The sequence below is a fragment of the Laccaria bicolor genome, genomic scaffold (genome assembly GCF_000143565.1).
Source record: "Laccaria bicolor S238N-H82 LACBIscaffold_5 genomic scaffold, whole genome shotgun sequence".
Classification (NCBI taxonomy): Eukaryota; Fungi; Basidiomycota; class Agaricomycetes; order Agaricales; family Hydnangiaceae; genus Laccaria; species Laccaria bicolor.
Window position 1 is genome coordinate 1,116,467 of NW_001889876.1, and position 23,247 is coordinate 1,139,713.

The 23,247-nt window shown below is 48.4% G+C and overlaps 10 protein-coding genes across 10 annotated transcripts; 4 read left to right on the forward strand and 6 right to left on the reverse strand.

The window, feature by feature from the left end:
- Positions 1–42: 42 nt before the first annotated feature.
- LACBIDRAFT_324189 (uncharacterized protein) lies at positions 43–1,516 on the reverse strand (the record flags this gene model as incomplete). The annotated part of the gene is made up of 6 exons (XM_001877781.1): positions 43–182; positions 232–545; positions 592–661; positions 713–944; positions 1,003–1,114; positions 1,170–1,516. The coding sequence occupies 6 exons, from the start codon at positions 1,514–1,516 to the stop codon at positions 43–45; spliced, it is 1,215 nt and encodes a 404-aa protein (XP_001877816.1).
- On the reverse strand, positions 1,483–3,738 carry SDG16208 (SET-domain protein; the record flags this gene model as incomplete). Its single annotated transcript, XM_001877782.1, has 10 exons — positions 1,483–1,851; positions 1,908–2,106; positions 2,160–2,374; positions 2,430–2,501; positions 2,560–2,895; positions 2,952–3,013; positions 3,077–3,157; positions 3,210–3,396; positions 3,456–3,602; positions 3,673–3,738. The coding sequence occupies 10 exons, from the start codon at positions 3,736–3,738 to the stop codon at positions 1,642–1,644; spliced, it is 1,575 nt and encodes a 524-aa protein (XP_001877817.1). The 3' UTR covers positions 1,483–1,641.
- A 1,845-nt stretch (positions 3,739–5,583) lies between these two features.
- On the forward strand, positions 5,584–7,058 carry LACBIDRAFT_313864 (uncharacterized protein; the record flags this gene model as incomplete). The annotated part of the gene is made up of 7 exons (XM_001877409.1): positions 5,584–5,767; positions 5,827–5,849; positions 5,912–6,247; positions 6,297–6,363; positions 6,411–6,462; positions 6,513–6,604; positions 6,661–7,058. The coding sequence occupies 7 exons, from the start codon at positions 5,584–5,586 to the stop codon at positions 7,056–7,058; spliced, it is 1,152 nt and encodes a 383-aa protein (XP_001877444.1).
- A 104-nt stretch (positions 7,059–7,162) lies between these two features.
- LACBIDRAFT_232344 (uncharacterized protein) lies at positions 7,163–8,567 on the reverse strand (the record flags this gene model as incomplete). The annotated part of the gene is made up of 7 exons (XM_001877783.1): positions 7,163–7,628; positions 7,681–7,762; positions 7,816–7,872; positions 7,926–8,055; positions 8,106–8,230; positions 8,280–8,350; positions 8,401–8,567. The coding sequence occupies 7 exons, from the start codon at positions 8,565–8,567 to the stop codon at positions 7,163–7,165; spliced, it is 1,098 nt and encodes a 365-aa protein (XP_001877818.1).
- A 1,275-nt stretch (positions 8,568–9,842) lies between these two features.
- Positions 9,843–10,898, forward strand: LACBIDRAFT_324193 (uncharacterized protein; the record flags this gene model as incomplete). The annotated part of the gene is made up of 4 exons (XM_001877410.1): positions 9,843–10,008; positions 10,057–10,654; positions 10,770–10,788; positions 10,887–10,898. The coding sequence occupies 4 exons, from the start codon at positions 9,843–9,845 to the stop codon at positions 10,896–10,898; spliced, it is 795 nt and encodes a 264-aa protein (XP_001877445.1).
- A 542-nt stretch (positions 10,899–11,440) lies between these two features.
- LACBIDRAFT_183375 (uncharacterized protein) lies at positions 11,441–12,822 on the reverse strand (the record flags this gene model as incomplete). Its single annotated transcript, XM_001877784.1, has 3 exons — positions 11,441–12,119; positions 12,178–12,234; positions 12,288–12,822. The coding sequence occupies 3 exons, from the start codon at positions 12,820–12,822 to the stop codon at positions 11,725–11,727; spliced, it is 987 nt and encodes a 328-aa protein (XP_001877819.1). The 3' UTR covers positions 11,441–11,724.
- A 675-nt stretch (positions 12,823–13,497) lies between these two features.
- Positions 13,498–14,477, forward strand: LACBIDRAFT_313869 (uncharacterized protein; the record flags this gene model as incomplete). The annotated part of the gene is made up of 1 exon (XM_001877411.1): positions 13,498–14,477. The coding sequence occupies exon 1, from the start codon at positions 13,524–13,526 to the stop codon at positions 14,475–14,477; it is 954 nt and encodes a 317-aa protein (XP_001877446.1). The 5' UTR covers positions 13,498–13,523.
- Positions 14,478–14,916: 439 nt separating this feature from the next.
- On the forward strand, positions 14,917–16,362 carry LACBIDRAFT_313870 (peptidoglycan-binding LysM domain protein; the record flags this gene model as incomplete). The annotated part of the gene is made up of 2 exons (XM_001877412.1): positions 14,917–15,315; positions 15,370–16,362. The coding sequence occupies 2 exons, from the start codon at positions 14,917–14,919 to the stop codon at positions 16,360–16,362; spliced, it is 1,392 nt and encodes a 463-aa protein (XP_001877447.1).
- Positions 16,363–16,825: 463 nt separating this feature from the next.
- LACBIDRAFT_183422 (uncharacterized protein) lies at positions 16,826–18,052 on the reverse strand. The gene is made up of 5 exons (XM_001877785.1): positions 18,022–18,052; positions 17,879–17,963; positions 17,765–17,823; positions 17,446–17,700; positions 16,826–17,390 (listed from the first exon to the last, which is right to left on the reverse strand). The coding sequence occupies exons 1-5, from the start codon at positions 18,046–18,048 to the stop codon at positions 17,202–17,204; spliced, it is 615 nt and encodes a 204-aa protein (XP_001877820.1). The 5' UTR covers positions 18,049–18,052; the 3' UTR covers positions 16,826–17,201.
- A 337-nt stretch (positions 18,053–18,389) lies between these two features.
- LACBIDRAFT_189281 (uncharacterized protein) lies at positions 18,390–22,094 on the reverse strand (the record flags this gene model as incomplete). The annotated part of the gene is made up of 14 exons (XM_001877786.1): positions 18,390–19,363; positions 19,423–19,594; positions 19,656–19,905; positions 19,966–20,072; positions 20,119–20,247; positions 20,296–20,403; positions 20,457–20,686; positions 20,740–21,040; positions 21,096–21,221; positions 21,276–21,385; positions 21,416–21,545; positions 21,608–21,704; positions 21,760–21,848; positions 21,900–22,094. The coding sequence occupies 14 exons, from the start codon at positions 22,092–22,094 to the stop codon at positions 19,017–19,019; spliced, it is 2,391 nt and encodes a 796-aa protein (XP_001877821.1). The 3' UTR covers positions 18,390–19,016.
- Positions 22,095–23,247: the final 1,153 nt, after the last annotated feature.

Here is a 23,247-nt window from a genome sequence, read left to right on the forward strand (position 1 = left end):
ATCTCCAAAATAACAGACGGGAATAGCATACAACAAATATCCCTATTTCCTTGGGTCCTCAAAAGGGTTCTCAACATATTCTAAACCATCGTCATCATCAGTCGGTTGCTGGACATGAGCTGGGGCAGCGGCAGGGTCAGGCAACAACGAAACGGGTCGCTTGGGCAACAATCCCAATTTGCCTGGATGACAGCTCAACGTGATGCTCAAGAACTCGTTCAAATTACTCACCAGCATCAATGGGCATGCCCGTGCCCGTTTGAGGCGGACGAGGTACGTCATTGCTTCCTCTGCTTGTCGAAGCGGGTGGGGGAGACCCCGATGGAGGCGCAAAAGTAGTCGCAGGCGGTGGGGTCACGTCATAGCCGTGAATAGCCGCTGCTGGTGGAGTGATTGAACTTGTGGGTGGAGACATCGGCGGGTTGGGATCGTAGTACGCGGGTTGCTGCGGCCGCGACTGCGTGGCCATTGGCTCAGCCTGACCGTAGTAAGGCTGTTGCTGCTGCTGGTTTGGGTTGTACCCTCCAGCTGAGCTTTGAACAGGTCTACAACTTTTTGAGCACTAGCTCCTGTGTTATCCAAGATTCTCACCTGCCCTGGTCATACTCTTGGATCTTAGCTTTGACCTTTGAGAAGATATTCCCGAATGTCTTCTTTCCAGCTACCATCAGAATTGAGCCACATCTTTGGACAAATACGAGATGAAACATACTCTCGGCTATCTTGTTAATTTGCTCTTGGAATTCTGCCATTGTATCTCTCTCTCCAGCAGGTGGCAGAGCGCCTTGTTGATGGTATTGCTGTTGGTAAACCTCATAAGGGCGGGTATTGCGACGCTGCGGGGTAGCAGGCTGTGGCGGCTGCGCTGCCCATTGTTGCTGTTGGGCCTCCTGCTCTTCAAGCATCAGCCGACGGGCAAGTTGCTCATCTAGATCAGTTTGTGTCTGGAAAACGGATTTTGAATGAGGGATGTGTGAAAAATGAGACAGGAGAAGTATGTACGAGAACAGGTTCTTGATGCCGTGTGTCACTTGTGTATTCGGGGTCGCTCATGCCCAATAGAGCGTCTATAGCTGCATCTTGACTTCCGTTAACGGATTCTAGTACCGATTGCCTGTTTGCACAGCGGTTAGGCGGGAAAAAGAAAAGAACTGCATTTGTATACACACAATATTAGGTCATCGTAATCAGGGAACATGGCGCGCAACGCTGCGATCCGTGGATCAAGCGACACATCTGTCGCAGGCCGGGGACTGGTAGATGTTGCAGGTGGTTGAATAGGTGAAGATGCCGCTGGAACAGGCGACAGGGACAATTGTCGCAATTCCTCTGTGATGGAAGTGGTCGACGCCACAGCAGGGGTCGGAGAGTCCAAGTCGACGTCCAACAGATTATCTGTGGCCGCTTCACCTGATGCACTGCTCGATGTCCGCTTGTCCTCGAGACCCTGCAAAGTTGCAGCACCTTCTGTAGGAGGCACTTGCGGTGGGACAGAAGCCAGTTCGTTATCGGTCATGACGGTCGTCTAGAAGTGGAGTTTTCTAGCTACGTAGTACCAATTTTAACTTATAGTGACTGCGCAGCCACCGCCATAACTATCTCTAATTAGATGGTACTACAGTTGCCTCGTGCAACTTGGAATTACGCTTGGCGTTTCGATTTCTTCAACGTGGAGGCAGCTGCGGGGCGATCTTCATGAGTGGTTTTTCTTTTCTTTGTGTTACTCTCCATAGCTAACGCAGCCGCAGTCTTGGTCAGGATGCCGTCCAATATTTTCTTCTCCCCGAGGCGGACGATAATAGCGTGTCGTAAGTTCAACGACGGAGCAGTCATAAGCAGCTGCTCATCATCCTGGTGTATATATGAATACGCCTTTTCCGGTAAACTAGAGGAAGCAAGACCCTTACTTGAATGCTTGTGGGATATTCCTTGAGCCTTCTTTGCAGAACCTCATGAAGGACAGTCAGAGCTACAGCATCCATCTTGGGCTTCGGAGGTTTGGCTTTCTCCTTGATTTTCTCCCATTCTTCGTCGGGGAGGAGAAGGAGACGGATGACAGATATTATAGACGGAGGGATTTCAAGATCGAAATACAAGTCAAAAACACTGCATCGACACAGGCAATGAGAAAAACTCTGAGAAAGAAAGAAAAATCTTACTCGTCACCTCCCTCCTCCAACCACCAGTCTATCCTCTCGTGGGTATCGTCTGTGGACAGGGAATGTTGCTCCGCGGCGACGGAGACTATTAGGTCTGCCCGAATTTCTGCGACATCACCAGGATTACCTTGTCCACCGTTGGGTAATTGGATGACATCAACGTGGCCATAACGACGGAGGAGCTCGGCATTTGGGAGGTCTCCGTAGGTGTTCCACTAACATGTTATAATTGATAAGCATTGGAACCTGCACAAGACAGGCTTTACCTACGATTTGCTCTCCGCCTTTGATTGGTCTTGTAGAAATCATTTTGAGATAATTTTCCTCATAGAACAACTTTGCCTGTATATTTTTTCTAGATCAGAAATGGAGATCGTTCATCGAAAGGAGTAGGCCTAACGTTCTCTGATCCGTATCGCGCGTTCAGGATATCTGCCATGGGGACCATAGCGATGTCAGAAGAATCTTCTTGCTCTTCCTCTTCCCCCCCCTCGTGTTCAAGATCATCGGTTCCATGGGAGGAATGGGTTGGAGGCGCTGGGGCGCCATCCGGAAGGTCCACATCCATTCCACTTCCCATACTTACGTCTCCAGCTCCGTCACCAACCTCCTCTTCATCTGGTGCCCATTTCTCAACGTTGAAACTTCGGGAGAGTATCCGGCTACCCATGACGTGATACATCTCAACAGAGTAGCGCGTATGGATATCCCTAGGGAGAAATAACTCGGGCCGACTCTAAATGACAAGTCAATATGAAAGCTCCAAATGCACACAAAAACGGGCTGACGAACATTAATCGCGGGAATCAGTTTTTCTTTGTAGTCCTTTTCTGCGTCTGCTCTGCCTATCTTTTCTGGTTACTCGAGCCAAAATTAGATTACATGTCCAGTTTTAATCAAGTACGCATCAAACAGACCTACCACAGATGTACCTCGAAGTTCGGCAAGTTCCTCCTCAGTCCAGAACATGGGCGTGTCAAATGATGTTGGGAGAATATCTGGGCTACACTTAATAATGCAGTCCCGAGTGTAAAATGTTTTGAAACATACCAAAATATCCTGACCATTTTGAAGAACTTCCTTGGGCTGCTTCCCACATCATGCAGAGTATCAATCCAGCCCAGCCTTCATGCAACTTGGCGTTCTTCCAAGCCCCCATTCCGAACCTCAAGGGAAGTGAGGACGTGCGAGTCGACAACGTCAAATCACGAGGAATTGTGAATAAGACGTGTCCTTCCTTCGTACACCACCAAGGTTGGTTAATTTTCTAAATCAATAAATGAGATGGTGGCTCACAGGAATGTCTTTTACTGCCACAGCTCCTCGGCCGCCTTCTGAAGGCAGAAAGTTTATCACATCTACTGAAGACGTGTCAATGGTACCCTGATGTGCTTGGAACCAATCCAAGAATTCGGGAACGACGGTCGCCATTCCTAACGCTAGCTATCGCGATGGCCAACAAGAAAATTCCCTGAATCTAAATTCACACAAACACTAATATTTGGTTACTTACTCGAGCATCTTCTCTCCCAACTCCGACCACCCTCGATCCCACAAGTATCTTGTTTATTGTCGGCATTTTGAAGCCACTAGACGCGTCCCTCCCTGTTTGTGATATTTTGCAACTGGATAGAACCAATATTTGCTGCTCTTGATCTAGGCTATCGAAAACAAGACCGGAATCCAAATTACATTGTATGTTGGACTGCCATCTCGTGAAAAGTTATTATACTACATCGTTTACTCGGGTTGAACTCATGGTTATATCTCGAATTTTGCGTTCATGCAAGTTGTACCATACCAAAGAAATGGCGTTGGACCTGCTGTGGCACACAATCTGTTCTGGACCACACTGGAATTGAAATCTATGACTGGCAAACCGGTTATGCCACGCCTACATATCCGGGAACTAAAGCCGCTTTACCCATTTTTGCTCTTGAGCTACACCATGAACCGATAGACGCATCTGATAACTGTCGATTTGTCAACATTCTCGCCCACAATTAGACTAGGAGCTCCCTTTTACCCAAAAGTCTTGCCGTGAATTGACTCTGGGACGATCTATATCGGGTTTCCCGTCGCGTGGCTGGTTGTGCGATGTCCCAGTGATCATGCTGCATATGCTTGTGACGCTTTCGCTGGCCTCATGACCAGAACGAACCAGAAGTAAACTAATTCCTTGCTAGGTCGACTCCGTTCAATGTCAAGTTCAGTTCTGGCTTATCTTGCTTCGAGATATGTTATCTCTCGGCCAAAAGTTTTGTATGTCGTCTCCATGATCCGCTTAATGTGGGTTGCTTTGTGTCGCCTCAATACCTTGGCCAACATGGGTTCCTGGCCCTTTCTTTCCGTAGCGGGTCTAGCTGAGCTCTACCCAAAGGGTCCAGGCTCCATAGAAACGGCCTCGTTTTGCTTGTCAACGAGCGATGTGACTTGTCGGCGCCCATCCATCATGCATTATGTATGTCCGACTCCAGCCGATCCTGTGCGCTGGTGCATCCACCACTTGCAAAAAGGGGTTCTCCCAAAAACCGGCCCAGGACTGAGGACACAGCCTACAGGTCTTGATCTGTCGCTTAATCTAGATTATCACCCTGGTGGAACGTTGCAAGTCTCGTATGGCTATGTATCATCAACTGGATCTATCTAAGGCTGGAGACACTTTTGGCCACGGGCTCTACGGGGTCACCGGATGCGTGTTACCCTTTCTGGTCGAGTACAGCACCAGCAGGGCAGACAAGAAGTTCCAAGATGAGGTAATGGCGATTGCCAACTGCAAGACCCATCACCATCTTTTTCACCTTGATTGGTTCTCCACTCGCTCCTTGAGGGTTTTTCAAGATCTGTTGAAGGTCACCATATTCTGTATGCGAGAACCAGCTTCGATTATCAGAATTATGGCCGATCTTTGCAAGGCGCCTATGTATTCAATTGATCACGAACTGTCTCGAGTCTCGCGCCGAGTCCTTTTTTTTTCACCTGTCTAGATTCCGCAATAACAAATTCTGTTTGAGTTGACTCAAAGAAGCCGCAATCATCCCGCCGGGGAAACCTGGGGAGTTTAAGATGTTTACCTATTGATTTCCAGTGATGAGCTGCGGCTCTCCTCGACAGCCGAGTCCCCCATATGGCCATACTCGATGTCTGCCAGCCTGCGAGATTTAGCCCTCGAATCTCTGCTTTACGGCCCGACAGGATTCGAGGGATGGGCTATCGGCGTCCCTTCTTCAAAAAGTTGCTCACTGTACTATAAAATATCAAAATATGTGTGGAACTAAAAACGCCCTCTTGAGTTCCGCACAGATGTTCGCAGAATGCTCCTGAAGGAAGGCTACGGTTATGTTGACAGGTGCAGATCGTGGGAAGCTTGCAAGTGACATTACCATTACATAATTATCAGGTGTCTTGTCTCCTACCTCTGGCCATGGATATCTACGAGCGATTGCGGGCCAATCGCGACAAATTACTCGAAACGTACCGCACCAATTTGGAGGAGACACGTAATTTACAAGCCACCCTTATTCGCGACATCTTGCCTTCAGTGACGGGCGAACTTAACCTTAGTCCGGATGCCACGGAATGGGCAAGAGAATGGCTAAGCGATACTTGTACGTACTATATTTGTGATTCTGGGCAACAGCATGCAGTTTACCACTACTGTTTCTAGCTTCAATCTTCCGAATTGCCCGGGTGAGTGATATTTCAAATTTGCTATACTTGCATTTTCGTATTTACGGGGCATTTTCCAATAGCGAAACAAATTTACAACGTCATTCACACTGGAGTCTATTCGAAAGAATTTGGTTTGGCGTCTGAGCACCTTGTGGCCTCCCGTTGCCCCCATTAATTTGCCCAACGTGCACATCTTGCCAGCACACGCTCGAGATCCGTTTGGACGACCGACCATAGTCGTTGAAGTTATGGAGTTCGCAGAGGATTTTGAAGTCCAAAAGCGTCTCATATTTCAAGCGTTCGAACAATGCAGGCAGCACCTTCAGGATCTTCACAATTCATCAGATGCAAATGAAGAGCCTCCCCTCCAATATATTGTTCTATGCGACCTGAAGAAAGTGTCTTACCAAAGTCTTGTGAGACTTGAAAATTACTTGCTTTTCCCTGTCATTGAACACTTTTCAGAGGCTTGACGTACTTACGTGGACACTTCGGGAAGTTATTCCACGTTTTCCAGGCATGCTGGCCGGTGGTAGGTGCTTTGCGCCAGGTATTCGCCCCAATCTGACGGGTGTCTAGTATTTATGCTCAACTACTCATGGGCCCATTCAGGAGTTTGGAATGTTGTCAAGTAGGCACTCGTTTTTTCACCGTTGGCCCTCAATTGAAACTGCTCTCGAGGCACCTCCTACCCGAAGCTGCTCTTTCACGAGTATTTTTCCCCACCCAGGTTCAGTTAACAAGTTATTTCACACCTTCGGCGTTACCACAGGGTAATTGAACCTGTCGAACGTCACGCGCGCTCCATTTGCTAATAAATTTTAAACAGAGTATGGCGGATCTCTACTTTCCTTGACAGATACGGAAGGTCCATCACAGACAGGGGAGGGTCCGTCACCTTTGCATTTTGTTTTACCAATCAGCGAACCAATACCTTCCACTGCAACCAAATCTTCTGTATCGTCGATCTCTCCGACCTCCTTGTTGAATCCTTTCTTTGGGTACCCAGTGTCGTCCTTGTCTTCCCCATCTCGGTCACCGTCATTCCCGCATGGTCGTCGTCGAAAGAGGGACCTGGCCCGAACTCTGATATGGCTCTTATGGCTTCGTTGGCGCTCCTACATAACCTTTGGACTTTGTCTAATAACCCTTGCCTTGACGATTAACTTTGCAATCCGAAAATGTCGGTTAGGCTCACTTCGAATTTTTTTTAAACGGCGCCAATAATATTCCTAACCGATGGTATGGGGCGTGGAAGACACGCGCGTGATATGTATACTCCTTTTCTTAACTTCTAGATCGTGAGTCACTCGAGCTTGAAGGATTGTGCTTCAGAGGCTTACACAGCGAATAACAATAGCAAGTACAATTACTGGAGACGCATCTGTTAAACCCATACATTCACGGCCAGGAATTGGAAGTCTACAAGAAGTATTCTGGTAGCTGCCATTAATGAAACTCCATTCAAATCTATCGGAGCAATGATCGGGTATGAGAAGACGCACCCTTCCGCTTGCGTTTTGAGCGGCTTGTTGGCTTGGTCCATCCCTCTCATTTTCCGGAGCTGCATCGAATACATTAAAGTACATTGATCCTCCCGGTCCGACTTCAAGAATGCTAGCAGAGTTTCCGCATCGATAGCAGTAATTCGGAGCCGACCAGACGGTTGACAGATGCTTGTCGAACAAGGATGCATATCCTTCCATGCAGAGCTGGTGAGCACGAAGGATATGTGACATCCTGTTTTGATCAAGGAATTTGTGCACCACCCCAGAACCAAAAGTATACCCTGCTCCACTAAAGGTCGTGTGAGTGCGAACGCTAGAAGTGGATGGAGATGGAAAGGCACCGAGGTGAAATTGCAAAATCCTCCTTCTCGGGGTCAGGATCTGACCAAACGAGGTCTGCCATTGGTCCTTCGTGCGGGATTTCTGTAAAAAATGATGACGGGGAAATTGGCGATCGAGACGGTAAAGACGCAAACCTCGGAATCGATCAACTACCTTGATTTGATCAATGGAGTGTATTGAAGGTGACAGTCCTGGGAGAGCCTAGTGAGCAAGTACTTTCGGGTAAACTACTCACTAGTTTTACCTCCATGCACGCAAAATATTCGGTCATCGATGACCACTGAAAGAGTTAGAAAGTCGAACATATCTGTGAAATATGTCCAGACGTGGGAGGAGCCGTATTTCCTAACACATTCTGTGTAGAATCCATATGTCTGTGGTGATTGTGAGAGAACGTCAATGCAAGGAAGAGTACGTGACTGACTTGGGTAACAGCTCTAGACTCGTGGTTCCCTCTTATGAGTTGTACTCTGTCCGGGTACCGTAGTTTCAAACACGTCAAGAGAGAGATGGTTTCGACGCTAAAGAGCCCTCTGTCCACGTAATCGCCTGATAAACCATGAGCGAAGCTTAGGTTGCTTTGGAACACGACACATACCAAGAAAGAGGTAGTTTGTATTCGGTGCGTATCCTCCTATGCGAAATATTTCTATAAGATCGTAGAACTGACTTGAACAGCCAATGAATTCAGTAGCCCCGCAAAGGTGGATGTGACTCACCCGTGTATATCACCAACAACCGTCACTGGTGCGCTAACATGGACAACATTGGACTCCCTCATGAGGACCTCCTTCGTCTTCTCGCAAATTTCGCGTAAAAGTGCTTCATGTAGAAGTTGTTTGCGGAGTAATTGCTGGATACACGCGTCAAGGTCAAAAGGTGCCATGTCTGTTTTCAATATCGCAATTCCATACTTCGTTTCCCTTCTTTGTTCACGTTTGGCATCAGCCTCCGCATCCACGCTAGCCGAGTGTACATCCGAGATGCAACATTCGTTTTCAACATCCCGCGAACCATCGCACAACATTTCAGCGAACTTTCGCATCCGGGAGTGCTTATTACCGGGATTCTATACACGTTCTCGTCGTCTATTATTATCGAAATAGTCCATCCAAAGACTACATAGGAGTGGCAGGGTGCCCACAATCCCGTGAACTTCAACAATCCCTGGTATTCCAGCGCATGTCGCCTTCCTGAAAGCGGAGAGGTTCAAAATTTCAAAGGTACCTTTGGGGGAATAAGGTATGTTTTGCGGACTTCCATCCACTTTATTATTAATGCTTCCGAGGTGAAATTCGGTGCGTCGCGGAGGTAGGTCCAGAATAAGATAGTGCCTGTCTCCTGTGACCGCGTCATCGAATACTTTTGCTCTTAGCCAATCCTTGAATCCTCCACTTTGGTGGTCAAGTCACCCGTGACTTCGAGCGAGAAATTGGAGTACAAGGTGAAGAGACAGCACTCACTAAGGAAACTACTGGTGATACTCTACTTTTGGAAGGTTAAATTTAGGACCCATTTTGAAATATGATTCATTCTGGGTTGAATCGCCATTGAAAGGTACGCTTTCCGGTGCACGCATTGAAGTGGGGATTTTTTTTTTCAAATCTGGGAATGCTCTGGAATTGTCCTTGAATGTCATGTAACGTTTCTGCCGTAAGAGGATTGGCAGCGTTGTGGCATGTTTGACGTGGTTAGGTGGCTAACCAATTCGGGTCATAATATTCTTTTCGTTTCCATCTGTAGATCCAGCGGTTTAGCTCGGCCATTCGAATCGTTTTTCGAGCACGGTTGCCATAAATGAATTTCCAGGCAAACCAGGCGTCAATTCAAAATATCCTCTTGCCCCCTTTCGGGTGAGCAGGTTCAGAAGCTTCCCTTACACACTAATTCTCAACACTTCCCCCATTCTCAGAGTCTACTATATATTTGGCGGCCGTGGATAACGGCTCTTGCTTCCTTCGGAACACAGGGATCGAAACGCCTGGCTGTGATCGAATTCCTGTTCTCCGACGTCCAATTTGCCAAGTTTGCTTAATGACATCTGGGCGGTTCCGACCTATTAAAGGACACACTTCAAATCCTGCACCCGGTCAATTTTACCATCACTGACGTCTCTCTCAAAAATCTCCCCGTCTGTGCCTCCAGACCAGCTTGCCCTCCAATGCAACACTCTCATCGCGATCACCCATACGACGATCAAGGCAATAGCTATCCAACTGGTCATGTAGTCTCACATCACTCAGACTATCCAATATCACCCTCATACCCTAACTATGATACACAAAGTCAGTACTATAATGCACCTCAGCCTCAATCCATTCAGGAGGGTATGTGCTCTTCTGACCTTTTGCTTCGCCGTACTAAATATTTTGTAGCAAATAATCCATACTATCGCAGTATGACACCAGCCCATTCTCCTCCCCATCGTTATTTGACGACTGCCGGACGTGATCCCCGCTATTATAATCCACAAGGAGTCGTCAGCTCATCGTCAGCCGTTCCTTCTAGTGTCTACGCCCCTCAAAGCCAATACTATAATGCGTCGTATCCTCCAGTGGATCACCGCTCCCCAGCCAGCCCACCACCTCAGTCACATTTTATTCCTACACCGTCGGAGATAGCACACTCGTACTCAAACTATACCCACCACATGTCTATACCCCGCTCCCCTACTGTTCCTCCTCCGGAGAACTACAGATCCCCCTCTCTTGACTATCATGCCTCGTCTCACATTCCTTCGCAACACTCTCACTCTCACCGTCCTCGCGTCATGACCGGACGACCACGAACCGTCTCTTCGGCCGCCAGCACTTCTCCGATTTCCGCGTCCTCTCCTTCCGGGGAACGGTTTCCCTGCGACAAGTGCGGCAAGACTTTTTCTCGATCCCACGATAGAAAAAGGCATCATGAAACTCAACATCTCGCGTCGCCAGTCATTCACCGGTGTCGTTTCTGCGAGAAAGAGTTTAGCAGGTCTGTACCTTCAACCTTGTGGAGTCCGAAAAAAAAACTAAGTCATTAATATATCCGTTTAGAGCCGATTCGCTTAAAAGACACTTAGATAATGGCTGTGACGAAATGCCTTGAGGTGGCATATCTCCGTCCTGGTGAGTTCTAGCGCGTTCATGCCGCAGCACGTTCCTTATTACTCGTCCATTCTGCCAGTCATCGTGTCACCACCTGCTTGCTATACCCCATATATTAGGCCTTACTATAACACGGTTGGTTATATAATATCTTAGCTATTACGGATGTAGAAAAAAAAGTTGACAGAACCCTTGTCGTCATCGTGCATTGTTCTTCCAGGGCATCATCAGCTCATGGGGATAAGCAACCCGTTGACCTGCATGATAACCGAACAAGTAAGAAATCCAAAGATAGATGAATGAAGTGTGCGCCCTCAGTTCCTTGCTTGATCTCCTGATGAACTGAAATTGCCAACCTTTGGACTTTCCTCATTGTGAAATAAACACCTTGGGCCGGTGGCAGTTTTGTATCCCGGGGGTGACTCCCAAAAACTTTTTGACCAATATGAGTGCAGTTAGTACGCCACGAGTTGAGCAAGGTTTGACGCTAACACCTTTGAAAGGTTGGTTGACCTGGAGGCTGGGCGATGACTTGCTTGATGGAGAACTGACCCGTTCCTGTATGCTGTCATGCTAAATGGACATCTCGATAAGATCTTTTATTTATGCCTCATTATACCTCAATCGAGATAATTGAGAAAAAGACTCTTGAATTTGAAATAACAGTGCTATGTACTATACCTCTCGAGTCTCTACATATCCTAGCGTCCACAAATCGTATACATGGACCCAACGTTTATCAGCGGTCAGGAACGTCTTGCGTCACAAATGACGCGAGCGCTAGGGTGGGATGGTTGACAGTTGGCAGTTGCAACGACCACTGTCAAAAAGTCCAACGCAAGTCTTTTCGCCTTTTGCAACGGGCGGTGGAGTTGGAGGAGTTGTACATTGAAGGGTCCTTCAATTATCAAGAGGCACCAGGGCAAGTCACCCCACCATAGATCATGAGCGCAAAAATCAATCAGAAGAATTCGACTGTGCATCCTCTTCTCGGCTTGTAGTACCCAGCCCCTCAATCTCGATCTCGACGTCATGGTTGTTAAGCGCGTCTTCCTTGTCCTGTTTGTCCTTTCTCTTTTTCTCCACTTTCTCAATGATTTTGTCGGCACGGTTGAAGATACCGCCCGTCGGGGCCCCACAGGCGAGGCACTTGGGCGTCCTAGCGAACCTTTTTATCGCGCAAGCTGAGCAATAATAATGACCACAGCGCGTGACGACAGGATCAGTATAGTGTTTTCGGCAAATTAGGCACGCAAAAGGGACGTCCTCGTCGTCAGAGTCGGACCCTGAATCATCTTCGACTTGCTTCTTGGGATTGTCTGCCAATTTATCAAGCTGCCAGCCCGCCAAATCTAATGTTCCAAATATTCAACCGACTTGGACACGAAGTGAGAAGGAGGGAGTACTTACATGTGCCACGGTCATGCAAAAATTTACATGTATCTCCAAAGCCGCAATACCCAGTTTCTGATAATGATCGTCAGTTTTCTGACAGGAAATGGTGACAAGAATCAACCCACCTTTATAATCCTTACAAACATCTGGTTGATAATCTACGATAGTGACCGTCCGAATCGTACTAGTGCTCCGCTGGGGGCCAACTCTCATCGCCTTCGGGACCTCAGTGCTCTTTTTGAGGTGACTTCGATACGCGGCCTGTCCCCGATACTGGCCGTCGTCAGGAACCTCTATGTCATCTTCGCCAGCATCTACTTTCTCCTTGCGGCGACGCTTTGCCAGCAAGTCCTCAGCCTCATCTCCAGCCAGAATCTCCAGCGCAGCGTTTACGTGCGAGCCAGCTGCCGTCCACTTGACGTCAGGTCCCTCTTTTTCTGGAGCATCTAGATCATCCATGCCATCGCGCTGAAATGCAGTGCGTTTGGTGCCTGCACTAAGAATGTTGTTTGATGTTTTTTTGTTTGGAAGAACTACGGCGGAAGACGACGCCTGCGCAGACGAAGATGGGCCTGGTGATGCTGAGCGCTTCCTTGTCGTTGTAGGACGTGAGAGGCCCTTTTTCTTCTTGAAGAATGGGACATTATCAACGGTGGTCATGGTTAGAGAGCGTTAGCGCTGAGTCAGCTTCAATCACGTCGTTTATTATTAGCGGTACATAAACTTGACAGAGCTCAGTCCATTCCGTCCGTTCAATTCAGACCTCATTGTGTTTCTGTTTTGAGTTCTCATCTCGACATGACCTTCGACTTGGTTTTAACATCCCGCCTTCGAACAATGAAATATTCATGTTCTGGCTTTACCTCCATTCCGGGCCGAATGATAAGGGTAAGTGTCGATCACCGCTTCCGCTGGCTGTCCGAATCGCAAGGTGCATGTGTTGTGAATGAGTAAATGTACGTCCAGAATTCATTTCGATCGCCGTAATTAAATGCTATGTGCGTTGACCAGGGAATAATATCTCTATCTACGCAGGCTTCTCTGCAGTAACTTTCAAAGAGTTCTTCGCTGGTCCTTGCGTAGAGACAAGGTGTCGTGGTCATGAGGCCTGAGGAATATGGCGCCATTGAACTCTGTTGTTGCTCTGCGCTTCTTCTCGTTGCTTCTGACCTTGTTCCCATCGTATGAGCGGTGCAAAGGCGGTAAAGTGACTGTGGTATCAGTACGGTAGTAGATGCGCTGAGTCAGTCTTTGAAATTGAAAAGATAAGGCCGATGCCGATTTCGGCCTTTGTTGCTGCTCGCTTGGTCAGGTTTTTAATCAGCTACCACCATCATCGCTAGCTGCTGCTACTACAGGGTATGCCCAACCTTCAAGGCTTGAACATCGTTCTCCCAGCCCAGTCCCAGTCCGATGGGCACGACTTGCTCTCGGGCCAATCTTACCCAGATCTTGCAGCCCAGCTTGATCTCTGGACAAACCTCACGTTCGACTCTGATGAGTCTTTGGGCTCCAGAGATCAAGACAAATACAGAAGAAAATCTCTTGAAATTGAAGACGACGTCGAGGGTACAAGGTCCCCTGTGACCAGGGAGAAGGCGACCCATGATGGTCATGTCAACGTCGTCACTGGTACCAACTTGGGCAGTAATCAGCCTGCCCAACATACCACCGTCCATCCGTCGCACCAGTCTTTTGACCTCAATGCATTCCTTGCTGGCTTCGGCATCGACCCCTTCGCCGTACCTCCCCCCCACCAGCAGCCAGCTGCATCCACGGCACCATCTCTTGCACAAATTCTTGCACTGCATGCAAACCATGCACCAGGGTTCCACACTGCACTAACCCCACTCGTGTCTCCTTATCCAAGCACACCCAGAGATAGGGGTACCTTTGCTCGGCCCGCTGCTCCTGCCTCCGTTTCAGATGATGGCTACCCAACTACTAAGCGTTCGCGATCTCGCAAAGCCTCCATTTCATCGCCTACTTCTCCCGATGAATATCGCGAGGAAACTCCCAGTGCCGGAGGTAATCCTCTAAATGCCTCTGAGGACAAACGTCGGAGAAATACTGCCGCCAGTGCTCGGTTCAGATTGAAGAAAAAGGAGAGGGAGGCTGCTCTTGAAGGCAAGGCGAAAGAGCTAGAGACAAGGGTCAATGAATTGGAAAGGGAATGCGATGGGTTGCGCAGGGAAAATGATTGGTTAAAGGGGCTCGTCGTTGGCGTTACTGGTGCTGCTCAAGGACCAGTGGTCGCCGCTCCCTCTGCGGTGCCTTCTTCCGGGTCGAAACGCCGCAGAGACGTTGATTCCTAAGCAAAGCGAGGGTCAAGGGTCACTGGTCAAGGTTAACTTCATTCATATTATTGTTTCGCACATAGGATGCCCCGCACCCATTACAACCCTCCTTGCCATGGCATCCTATGTATTTAGAAAACGATACAGACGTTGCTGTGTACTTTTAGGTGTATGTATGTATGTATGCAGGCGTATCATTTCAGAAGTATCCCCCTGCGGCTGGACGTAATAGGGCGACATGTCAACAATAAAGCCGTCTTATCATAAAGCTGTCTGATCCCATTCCGAACACGATTAGTTCATAAACGCTTGAAGCCTGGCCTCAAGGCCTCACAGTCGTCAAGAAAATTGTCGACGGACTCGGTAAAATGGAGCGTCTCTGCCGAAATCACGTGATAACATATGGCTGACATACCAGGTCTGCAGTGTGCACTACGTCGTTGACAAGTGCGACGCCATGGTCACCCATGATCATGACCTTTTATTCAACCCATTCGCCGATGAGGGCGAGGAGACCCCAACGGCTGCATCTCACTCCTTTTACGGAGCCATGAGAGCAGAGACAAGCAAGAGGCGATCCTCCGTTACTGACGCGGAGGGCACCAGCGGCGTCGTCAGTAAAGCTCATAGGCGCTCTCACACTGATACCAATATTGGCCAACCAGGCTCTGCAACTCATCCGCTCAAGTCTGCAGCGTTGAGGACCGTGTTTCACGACGTCGGCGTGACAAGACCACATCTATCCCGCATTGTGAACACGGGGACGTTGGTGGACGCACCAGCGCTTGATGCAGATCAGGTATCGATCACTTCGTCTCCGACGACGGAAGCGGAGAAGGACGTTCTGATTCATGAGGTGTGTGATCACGGCATACTTCTCTCCAGTTGTACCAAACATTTTCGTAACAAGGTAACTTCCAAAGAATCGTTGGCTGGGGTCTCTTTGAAATATGGAATTCCACTTCCCGCCCTCAGAAAGGCAAATCATCTATGGCCCTCGGACTCCATCCACCTTCGCAAGGTGTTGTACATACCCATAGAGCACGCTACCCGTGCCCAGGAATTTATCAATGAACCAAGTTTAATCTCCCTCAGTTCAGAATCAGAAGATGACGGCGGTCATGATACTTCTAGTGAAACGTCGATTCCTGTTCAATCAAGCACTATCCATCGAATACCCGCATCCCAACTCTCATTTTTTCCGCCCTCTTCCACCGCCAGCAAAAGCGGCTCCGACTCTGTTGATAATTCCCCGGAGACAAGTGGACATCGTTCGTATCCCAATCATCTCAGACCTTCTGCAAGCAACGGTCGATATGGATCTCCTGCCAACAACTCCCTTACCTCTATCCTAACGGCGCTCCCACTGGCAGCCTCTACTCGGGACGAGATTATAACACGGCTGTCGTTCGACAGTGTCAGCTCGAGCTACAGTGATAGGTCTCGCGTCAATTCAGACGACGAGGGCGGGCATGAGCTCAATGAAGTTGCCGAACGCAAACATAAGCACGCTCAGGAAGATGATACAGTTACCAGTGCATCACCATCGATGTCAACACCCAGGGTTTCTCACCAAACGACAGTTATTCCGTTGATCAGCAGGACGACCTCTCAACCTCCTTCCTCTCTTCGCCAGTTGCAACATAACCGCCCCATGTTATCTACGTCCCCTCCGTCATCGTATGTTCCCCACAGCCATAACCCCTACGTTCGGACCGTCCAATTGGAACCATCGCCTGGAATGCAACTCCCGGCGTTGCGGGGTAGTGCCGTTGGACATTCGTTGGGCCAAGCAACAAAACTGACTATTTCCCGAAGTGTTTCGGCTGGGAAGGGTAAGAAGAGGCCTTCAGTAATTGACTTAGACCCTGGACATGAAATGCAGACCAAGCTTCCCAGCTGACCACACCCCACAGGTGGGGACAGATCCCTGGGCGGCATCTCCGCACCTTTTGGCGTCAAGCTATAAGGTCTCCTGACAGCTCTCTCTAATGCTTGCTGTGGCTTTCGCACCCTCGAAACACATAATGTCCTAAGATGTCAAATTGTCTCAATGGGTGAAGGTTGTCTCGGACGAACCGTTTGCGGGGTAAACACAGCGTACCTGTCCCCAATCTCCTTGGGTTGCGTGCGAGCGCGCCTAATGTTCCCCACCGTTTGGTTCATCTCAATCCTTTCCGAGATCCCATCTCGGATCCGCAATGCAACGCCAATCTGTCACTTATCTTGTCAAGGGGCTTCATCAATCTAGAGATTATCGTCACGCCTTATCTTTGCACCGTCCTTGACAGAATATGCGAAGTCTATTCCACTTCTTGCCGGTCAGGTGTTTGTGCTGCAGAGTCTTTGTGGCACTATGTGAGAACCCAAAGTCCCTGCTGATCACACCTGCAGGTGTGGTTAACTCGTTTGACGCGTTGCATTTCTTTGGCATGCCTGGAAGATGTCCGGGTTTACATGGTATTGGTGAGACAGCACCTGGTAGCGAAATAGGGCCATGGCTTTGATCTTAGTTTGGGAGATGTATTTTGGATCTTACCAGGCGTGCGCTGCCCTTAGAGTATACTACCCAATAATGTACAATGTCACTCATTCCAGGCGTACCGTCACTACGTATTGAATGGTATACTCGAGTATGACGTCCTTCAATGACATGTCACTACAGGGGCCACGGTTGTGCGTTAAAGTTTGGGGAGTCCGAGGTATCCATTGTGATCTATAGTCCTTTAGCCCCATTGTGATCTACAGTCCTTTACCCCAGTTACCCTTCTCATAGAATGCTTCCATGTCCTTGACAATTTTGCTGAGAGCAGCAAGCCACTTGTCTAGTTCCTCGTTGAGTTTCTCTTGCGACGCCGGCGGCCCTCCAGTCGGGTCCGCAGCGAGTTTAGCATAGAAGTCAGCGCGATACGGGCACGCTTTCATAGCGACCTTTAGAAAACGGAATCAGAGATAAGCCACAACGCCTAGCCTCGACTACACCTACCGAAAAAATGCCTTTAACGACAAAATTGTGGAACTTTTTCAGCGTCCCCTCGTAAGATTTGATAAAAGCCGCCGCAAGCTCCTCCGACTTGTTTCCCTGCGCGTTCAGCAGTGCTTGACAAGTGAATGAGAGGCCTCGAAGTAGCCACATCAGGCCCTCCGTAGCAGTGCGTTTCTTCTCGTCCTTTTCATTCTCCACCAATTTCTCCAAGGTTGCGGACTTTTCGGGAGTCGCGAGGTATCGTGTCCTTACTTTCTGGTAAAGTTCGAACGCCATCAATGAGTCCCCCCTGTGCTTACACGAGTGGGATCGAACTCACGGTGATGTTTCCTCTTATATCTGCCTGAACGACAGAGAAAGCGGCCGATCCAAGAAGATCTAATGCAAAGTATTAAACAACGTATCTTTCCGCGATTTTACTTTCGTTGCTCACCGAAGAGCCCAACGAGGCCGTCTGAGGCCTCCAAGAAGGCAACGGTATCAATTCCGGCGTCCGTTATTGGAACATCTGCAAAGGACTGAAGAGAAGAGGTAAGTGTTCATTATTATCGAGATCGTAACTTCAGTTGTGCTCGCCTTAACGGTCTCGAGGTAGGGGGCCATTGTACTGTGGTCGTCGTGAGGCAACTTCAAGACGGAGTTGAAAGTGATCGATGATACTCGATCTAATCTAATCGCAATACTAGTACGATGGCGACCATATGGCGAAACGTCTTTCAGAATCGTTTTTAAAATTTTGCTTGACCTGAACTCATAGCAGCATTGGCCTCCGCTATGCCACACGCCGATAGTTCCTTGGTCCCCGATAGGCACGTAATTTACGACCTGGTACAACGGTATCAAATAATCTCATCATATTTATCTAGCGTTCAGACAAAACCGGAGTTCTGGGAGCATATCCACACCCAACTAGAGGCTCTCTTAGATGGACAGGGACACTGGGTATGAATCAATGTTTTAAAAATCATTCATGGCTCATTCGTCAAAGATCACAAATCTCGCGAATGCCTCGTCCATCATTTTCAATGCATTGCTCGCCTTTCCAAAATATTTCGGGAGGGAAGATGATAGGGCAGTGAACTGGTGTGGTGGGATTCTTTCCTCGTATGACATGCATCACTGGAAGGGCAGCGGCTGACGGCGGAAAATTGACAGGTTTCTATCTTGATTCTGCTCTTTTCCCTGCGCCGCGCATTCAAACAAGTACCACGACTACCGAAACCTCAAGCCGATTACTCCTTGGTCCATTTTGTGGCAAACCTGCATGTCAGTTTATTCACACTGCACCAGGGAAAGCTCGAGGCGTTTGCGCGGACTCTTATCTGACACCGACTACCATTGTTGTGCCAGAGGTCGATCTATACCCTGGGCATATTGCCTGCGACGGAGAAACGAAGAGTGAAATTGTATGTCCACTTGTGCTGGAACATGATGGTGTTACAACCGTGCTGGGAGTGTTGGATTTGGATTGTCTTGCAGTGGGTGGGTTCAATGATGAAGATAAGGTTGGATTGGAGAAGATCGCAAAATTAATCGTCAATTCATGTGACTGGTGATCATATAGACGACCTTTAACCATCCTTATGCCACGCTAGGAAGTCCTCGTGCAGCTTCACCTGGGTTGCCCAATCCTTCTGAACCTTCTTCCCTTGATTCTTGCTGAGCTCCTTGCCTTCCCCATCAGTAAGAGGAATGCCATCTTCGTTCCATGACCCGTAGGTTCCTTCGGGCACGTTGGGAGGCTTGAATATGTCCTTGGGTGAAACCCTGCCCTTTTCGATTTTCTGTAGTCGCTTTTGGCGTTCGGCCTCCACAGATGCGGCTTTTTTGGCAGCTTTGGCTTCCACTTGTAGTCGTTTCTCCTCCCTCGCCTTAACGAGGTCGGCAGGCGAAACAAGCTTGACGAGGGCTTTACCATCTACGCAAAGAGAGAATCGTGTCAAATATTCAGAGGTCGCAGGAAAGCAACAATTTAACCTTCTTGGTCATCCAGAGCGACCCCCAAAGGAACTAGGTCAACATCCCGAAGCTTGTCCGAGAGAGCAAGAATGTCCTTCAGCGACGTTTCGTTCTTCGCCATAGCGAGAGCTCGAACACCATCGCGGAAGGAGGAGAGGGTCCGAATATAAGGTGTAAGAATTTCTTCTCGCTAGATAACAGTCAGTCATCAAGAAATGCGAAACTATCGCGTCAGATTGGCATACGTTCACATTGGTGTCGGCCTCTTCAACCTGCCCCCACCCTATTTGAGACTTTTCACCTTCGCCGAGACCAAACATACGAAGCATCTCTCCAACCCACCGCGCAACATTTTCGACCACTGGCACATTTAGGGCTTTGCCTCGTGAATTTATATACACGTTGGTGCGAGAAACGATATCCCGCAAGGTATCGAGAGCAACAGGGGTATTGAACGAATCGCAAAGCGCAGCCCGGAAAGCCGATTGGCTACGATGGAGGCTAAATCCCGAAGGAGTTCGTCAGAATATACGCAACAGTAAATAATAATAAAAGCAATACCTTGATATGAGTTCCCGTTCGTGGCTTTCATAGTGGTGTAGACCGTCTGATGCCATTCCCTCTGCTCGGTATTGGCTTACAAGTGCTTTTACGTTTGTGAAGAAATTCTAGTGACTGTTAGATGAACCTCTCGGTTGGACAAAAGAAGCTCACATTCATTGTGGTTTCGGTGTTTCGAACTTCTCCCGTCATCAAAGATTCGGAGAAATCGACCTTGGAGTTCCAGAGTTGCGTTAGGAAGGCCAACCGCAGCTGTCGTGGAGTGAATTTCTGGAGTATTTCCTAAGAAAATTGTTAAAAACATCACTTCATTTACATGAAAAGGCTTACGTCGATTGTGATAAAATTCTTGAGTGATTTACTCATCTTGAGTCCCTCGATGTGTAAATGACCAGTGTGAAGAAAGTAATTGACCCAGGGGCTGCAATTATGATAGGCCTAGCGCAGATCAGCATCTATTTTGCCAGAAACTGCGGTCGGCTGGAGCGCACCTCGGCTTGTGCCATCTCATTGTCGTGATGAGGGAACGCCAGATCACTTCCTCCTGAGTGAATGTCAATATTTTCCCCGAAAATCGCGCTAGCCATGACAGAGCATTCAATGTGCCATCCAGGACGGCCTGGACCCCATGGGGATGGCCAGGAAGGTTCTCCAGGTTTTGACGCCTTCCATAAAGCAAAATCAGACGGCGATCGTCGCCCTGTACGGCTCGACAAAGCACCTGGGAGCTTCAGGAGTCAGGAGCAGACAGTAAGTAAAGAACGAAGAAATCACCTTCTCCGCCTTCCAGCAATTCACGGTTGCCTTTACTCCAGGGTTCGAGCTTGGCGTAATTATGTCCATCGGTACCATCAAAAGTCAGAGTATCGAAATAAACGCTCCCCTCGGCCTCGTACGCATAGCCGTTCTGAATGATACGTTCTACGTACGCCACGATCTCCGGAACGTACTCCGTCACGCGAGTTACGATATCCGGTTCGCGGACCTTGAGGCGAGCCATTTCGTCAAAGAATTTACCTTCCCAGTAGGCAGCAAGGCTTCTGGAGATGGCAGGGTCGGTAACCGTAGATTTTAACTGAAAACGATCAGATATGGTATACATTTTGTTTTCAGGGATGGGATATACAAACCTGTGCATCCAACGAGATTGCGAGAATATCCCTCGAATCCTCGATCAGCTGATGTGTTACGTCCAAGCCCACATTGCCGGTCCCTAATTGCGTTTGAGCCGTTTGAAGGGCATTCAGGCAGCGACGCTGTACAAGTAGTCTTTTAAGTAAGAGTTTGAGTATATTGCAAAACCGACGTACCGCGGAGGAAAAGTGCATGTCAAACTTTTCATCTCTTTTCAAGCACTCTTGCTTCCAGTCTGGGTTCGTAATGGAGTCGCAGATGCGGGAAAACGCTGCATCCTCCTCGCCTTCCAATGGTTTTCCATTGTTTGGTAGACCTTTGCTGAGGCGTTCACGGACATAAATTCGCCAAGCATCTCGCACTTGATCTATCAAGGCCGCCGACAAAGTGGTAGTTTGAATTCGGAACGTGTCAAGCAAATGGTTTTGGCGAGCGCGTTCGATGATCTTTTATATGAAACCACTGCCAAGTTAATTGGACGAGGCATATGAACTTGTTAGGTACGCACTTTATCATCAATGTCCGTTACGTTCATTACAAAGTGCACATCGTAACCAAAATAATCTGACATTATTCGACGTAGGATATCCTGGGTCACGTAGTTTCTATGGAACTAGCAGCATGAATAAATCAGGGATTGGAAAGGATAGGCTTTCTTACCTTGCATGGCCCATATGCGACGCATCATATACGGTAGGGCCACAGTTGTACCATTTGACGTGGCGCCCGTTCGTAGGAACAAACTCTGTCTATAGCGATTCGAGATCACGCGCGACGGTGAATGGATGCAATTGACCTACTTTCGTCTTAGTTAATGAGTTGTATACCCGAAGCACCTGTTCCTCTGCCTGCCGCTTTGGTGGAGACCAAGGAGGTTGCTGTACAGACATCGATGTCGCAAGTTTATGGCAGTTGGTCGAGTTAAGTCTCTTCAGAATGACGGTGGAGGATAGGATTTTCAATCGAGTTGGCGCCCAAGTCCGAGTCAGAATCATCTACAGACTTCAAGGACAGGAAATCATACAAGATCGATCAGTCACGTGATCGAAACTTTGTTTGCTTTTATTCAATTATTGTGCAATGTGGTCAACCGTAATCATTAAATCAAGTGACCTTTCCAAGACTCCCTTGAGAAAAAGATCCTCGCAATCCAGTTGCGGAAGCCTCTGTATCATTCTGTGGTCTTCTGTGGTCCCAATTGTTCTTCGGGATGATTTCAGCCGACCGCTATGTCTCGCACCCTTGCCCGGATCCTGCGTCCGAGAATTCCGCAAAACGTTTACTAGCTCGCTCTTCTGGAAATCTTCAACGCCGATCATACGTCATACTTACACTAAGATTGGCATCACATTAACATCGCAACAGGTTGTATAATGTTATTTGACCTGGTTTTTTCCATAGTATGTTCCCTTTTGGTGGCCAGTTGCTTCAATCCTTTCAGCTGGAGGCTTCATGTCACAGATGCTCTACCATGAGGTGTTCCCTGTCCGTTCGAACCTTCCAAACCCCGTTTTCAACGTGAACACAAAGGCCTACCAAACGCTACAAATATAGTCTTCTATCTCCATGTGGCATATATCTCTCAGCCTTTGTCTCTCGTTTGGGACTTTCCTGGAGCGCCGCTGTTGTGAGCTGAAATCGCATACCTACTTTTCGCACACTTGAACTTGATCGCGGCTCAGGATTGTTGGCGAGGGTAACAGCATGACTACAATCTAACACCAATCCGAACAACTTGAACACAGGCGCGCGGTCAAAAGAGGGGGAACACACAACTTGTGCACCATTTTTCTTATCAGGTGAGCAAGAGAATCGGTGATCGCAACATGTCTAAATCAAGCTAAATGGTCTACGTTAACTTATTTCCCTAATCACCCCGCCTCTTCCTCGTCAAAATGTCATCGCCCTAAAACTCTATCGCGGCGTACCCAGCGTCTAACCACCTTGTCCTGCCGTCACCAGCACAGCAGTTTGAAATCAGCAGTTGTTGTGGAACTTTGCACTAATGCTATTTTGCATTGCCCAGCGCTTTCTAGGGATGAGACGCACATTAAGCTTGACTCATTGATCATCATCCCCTCTGCGCTTGAATCTATATAAATTAGGACGGTGCCCTTGTGACTCATTCGAGATTGCTTGTCCCCTCCT

What these genes read in the sequence shown, in the direction of transcription:
- LACBIDRAFT_183422 (XM_001877785.1), bottom strand. Translation starts at nt 18,048, where the DNA reads ATGGCCCCCTACCTCGAGACCGTTAAG. An exon ending in CCTACCTCGAGACCGTTAAG is followed by an intron (nt 17,964 to 18,021) that starts GCGAGCACAACT and finishes TCTTCTCTTCAG; the next exon opens with TCCTTTGCAGATGTTCCAAT. An exon ending in TCGTTAAAGGCATTTTTTCG is followed by an intron (nt 17,391 to 17,445) that starts GTAGGTGTAGTC and finishes CGTTTTCTAAAG; the next exon opens with GTCGCTATGAAAGCGTGCCC.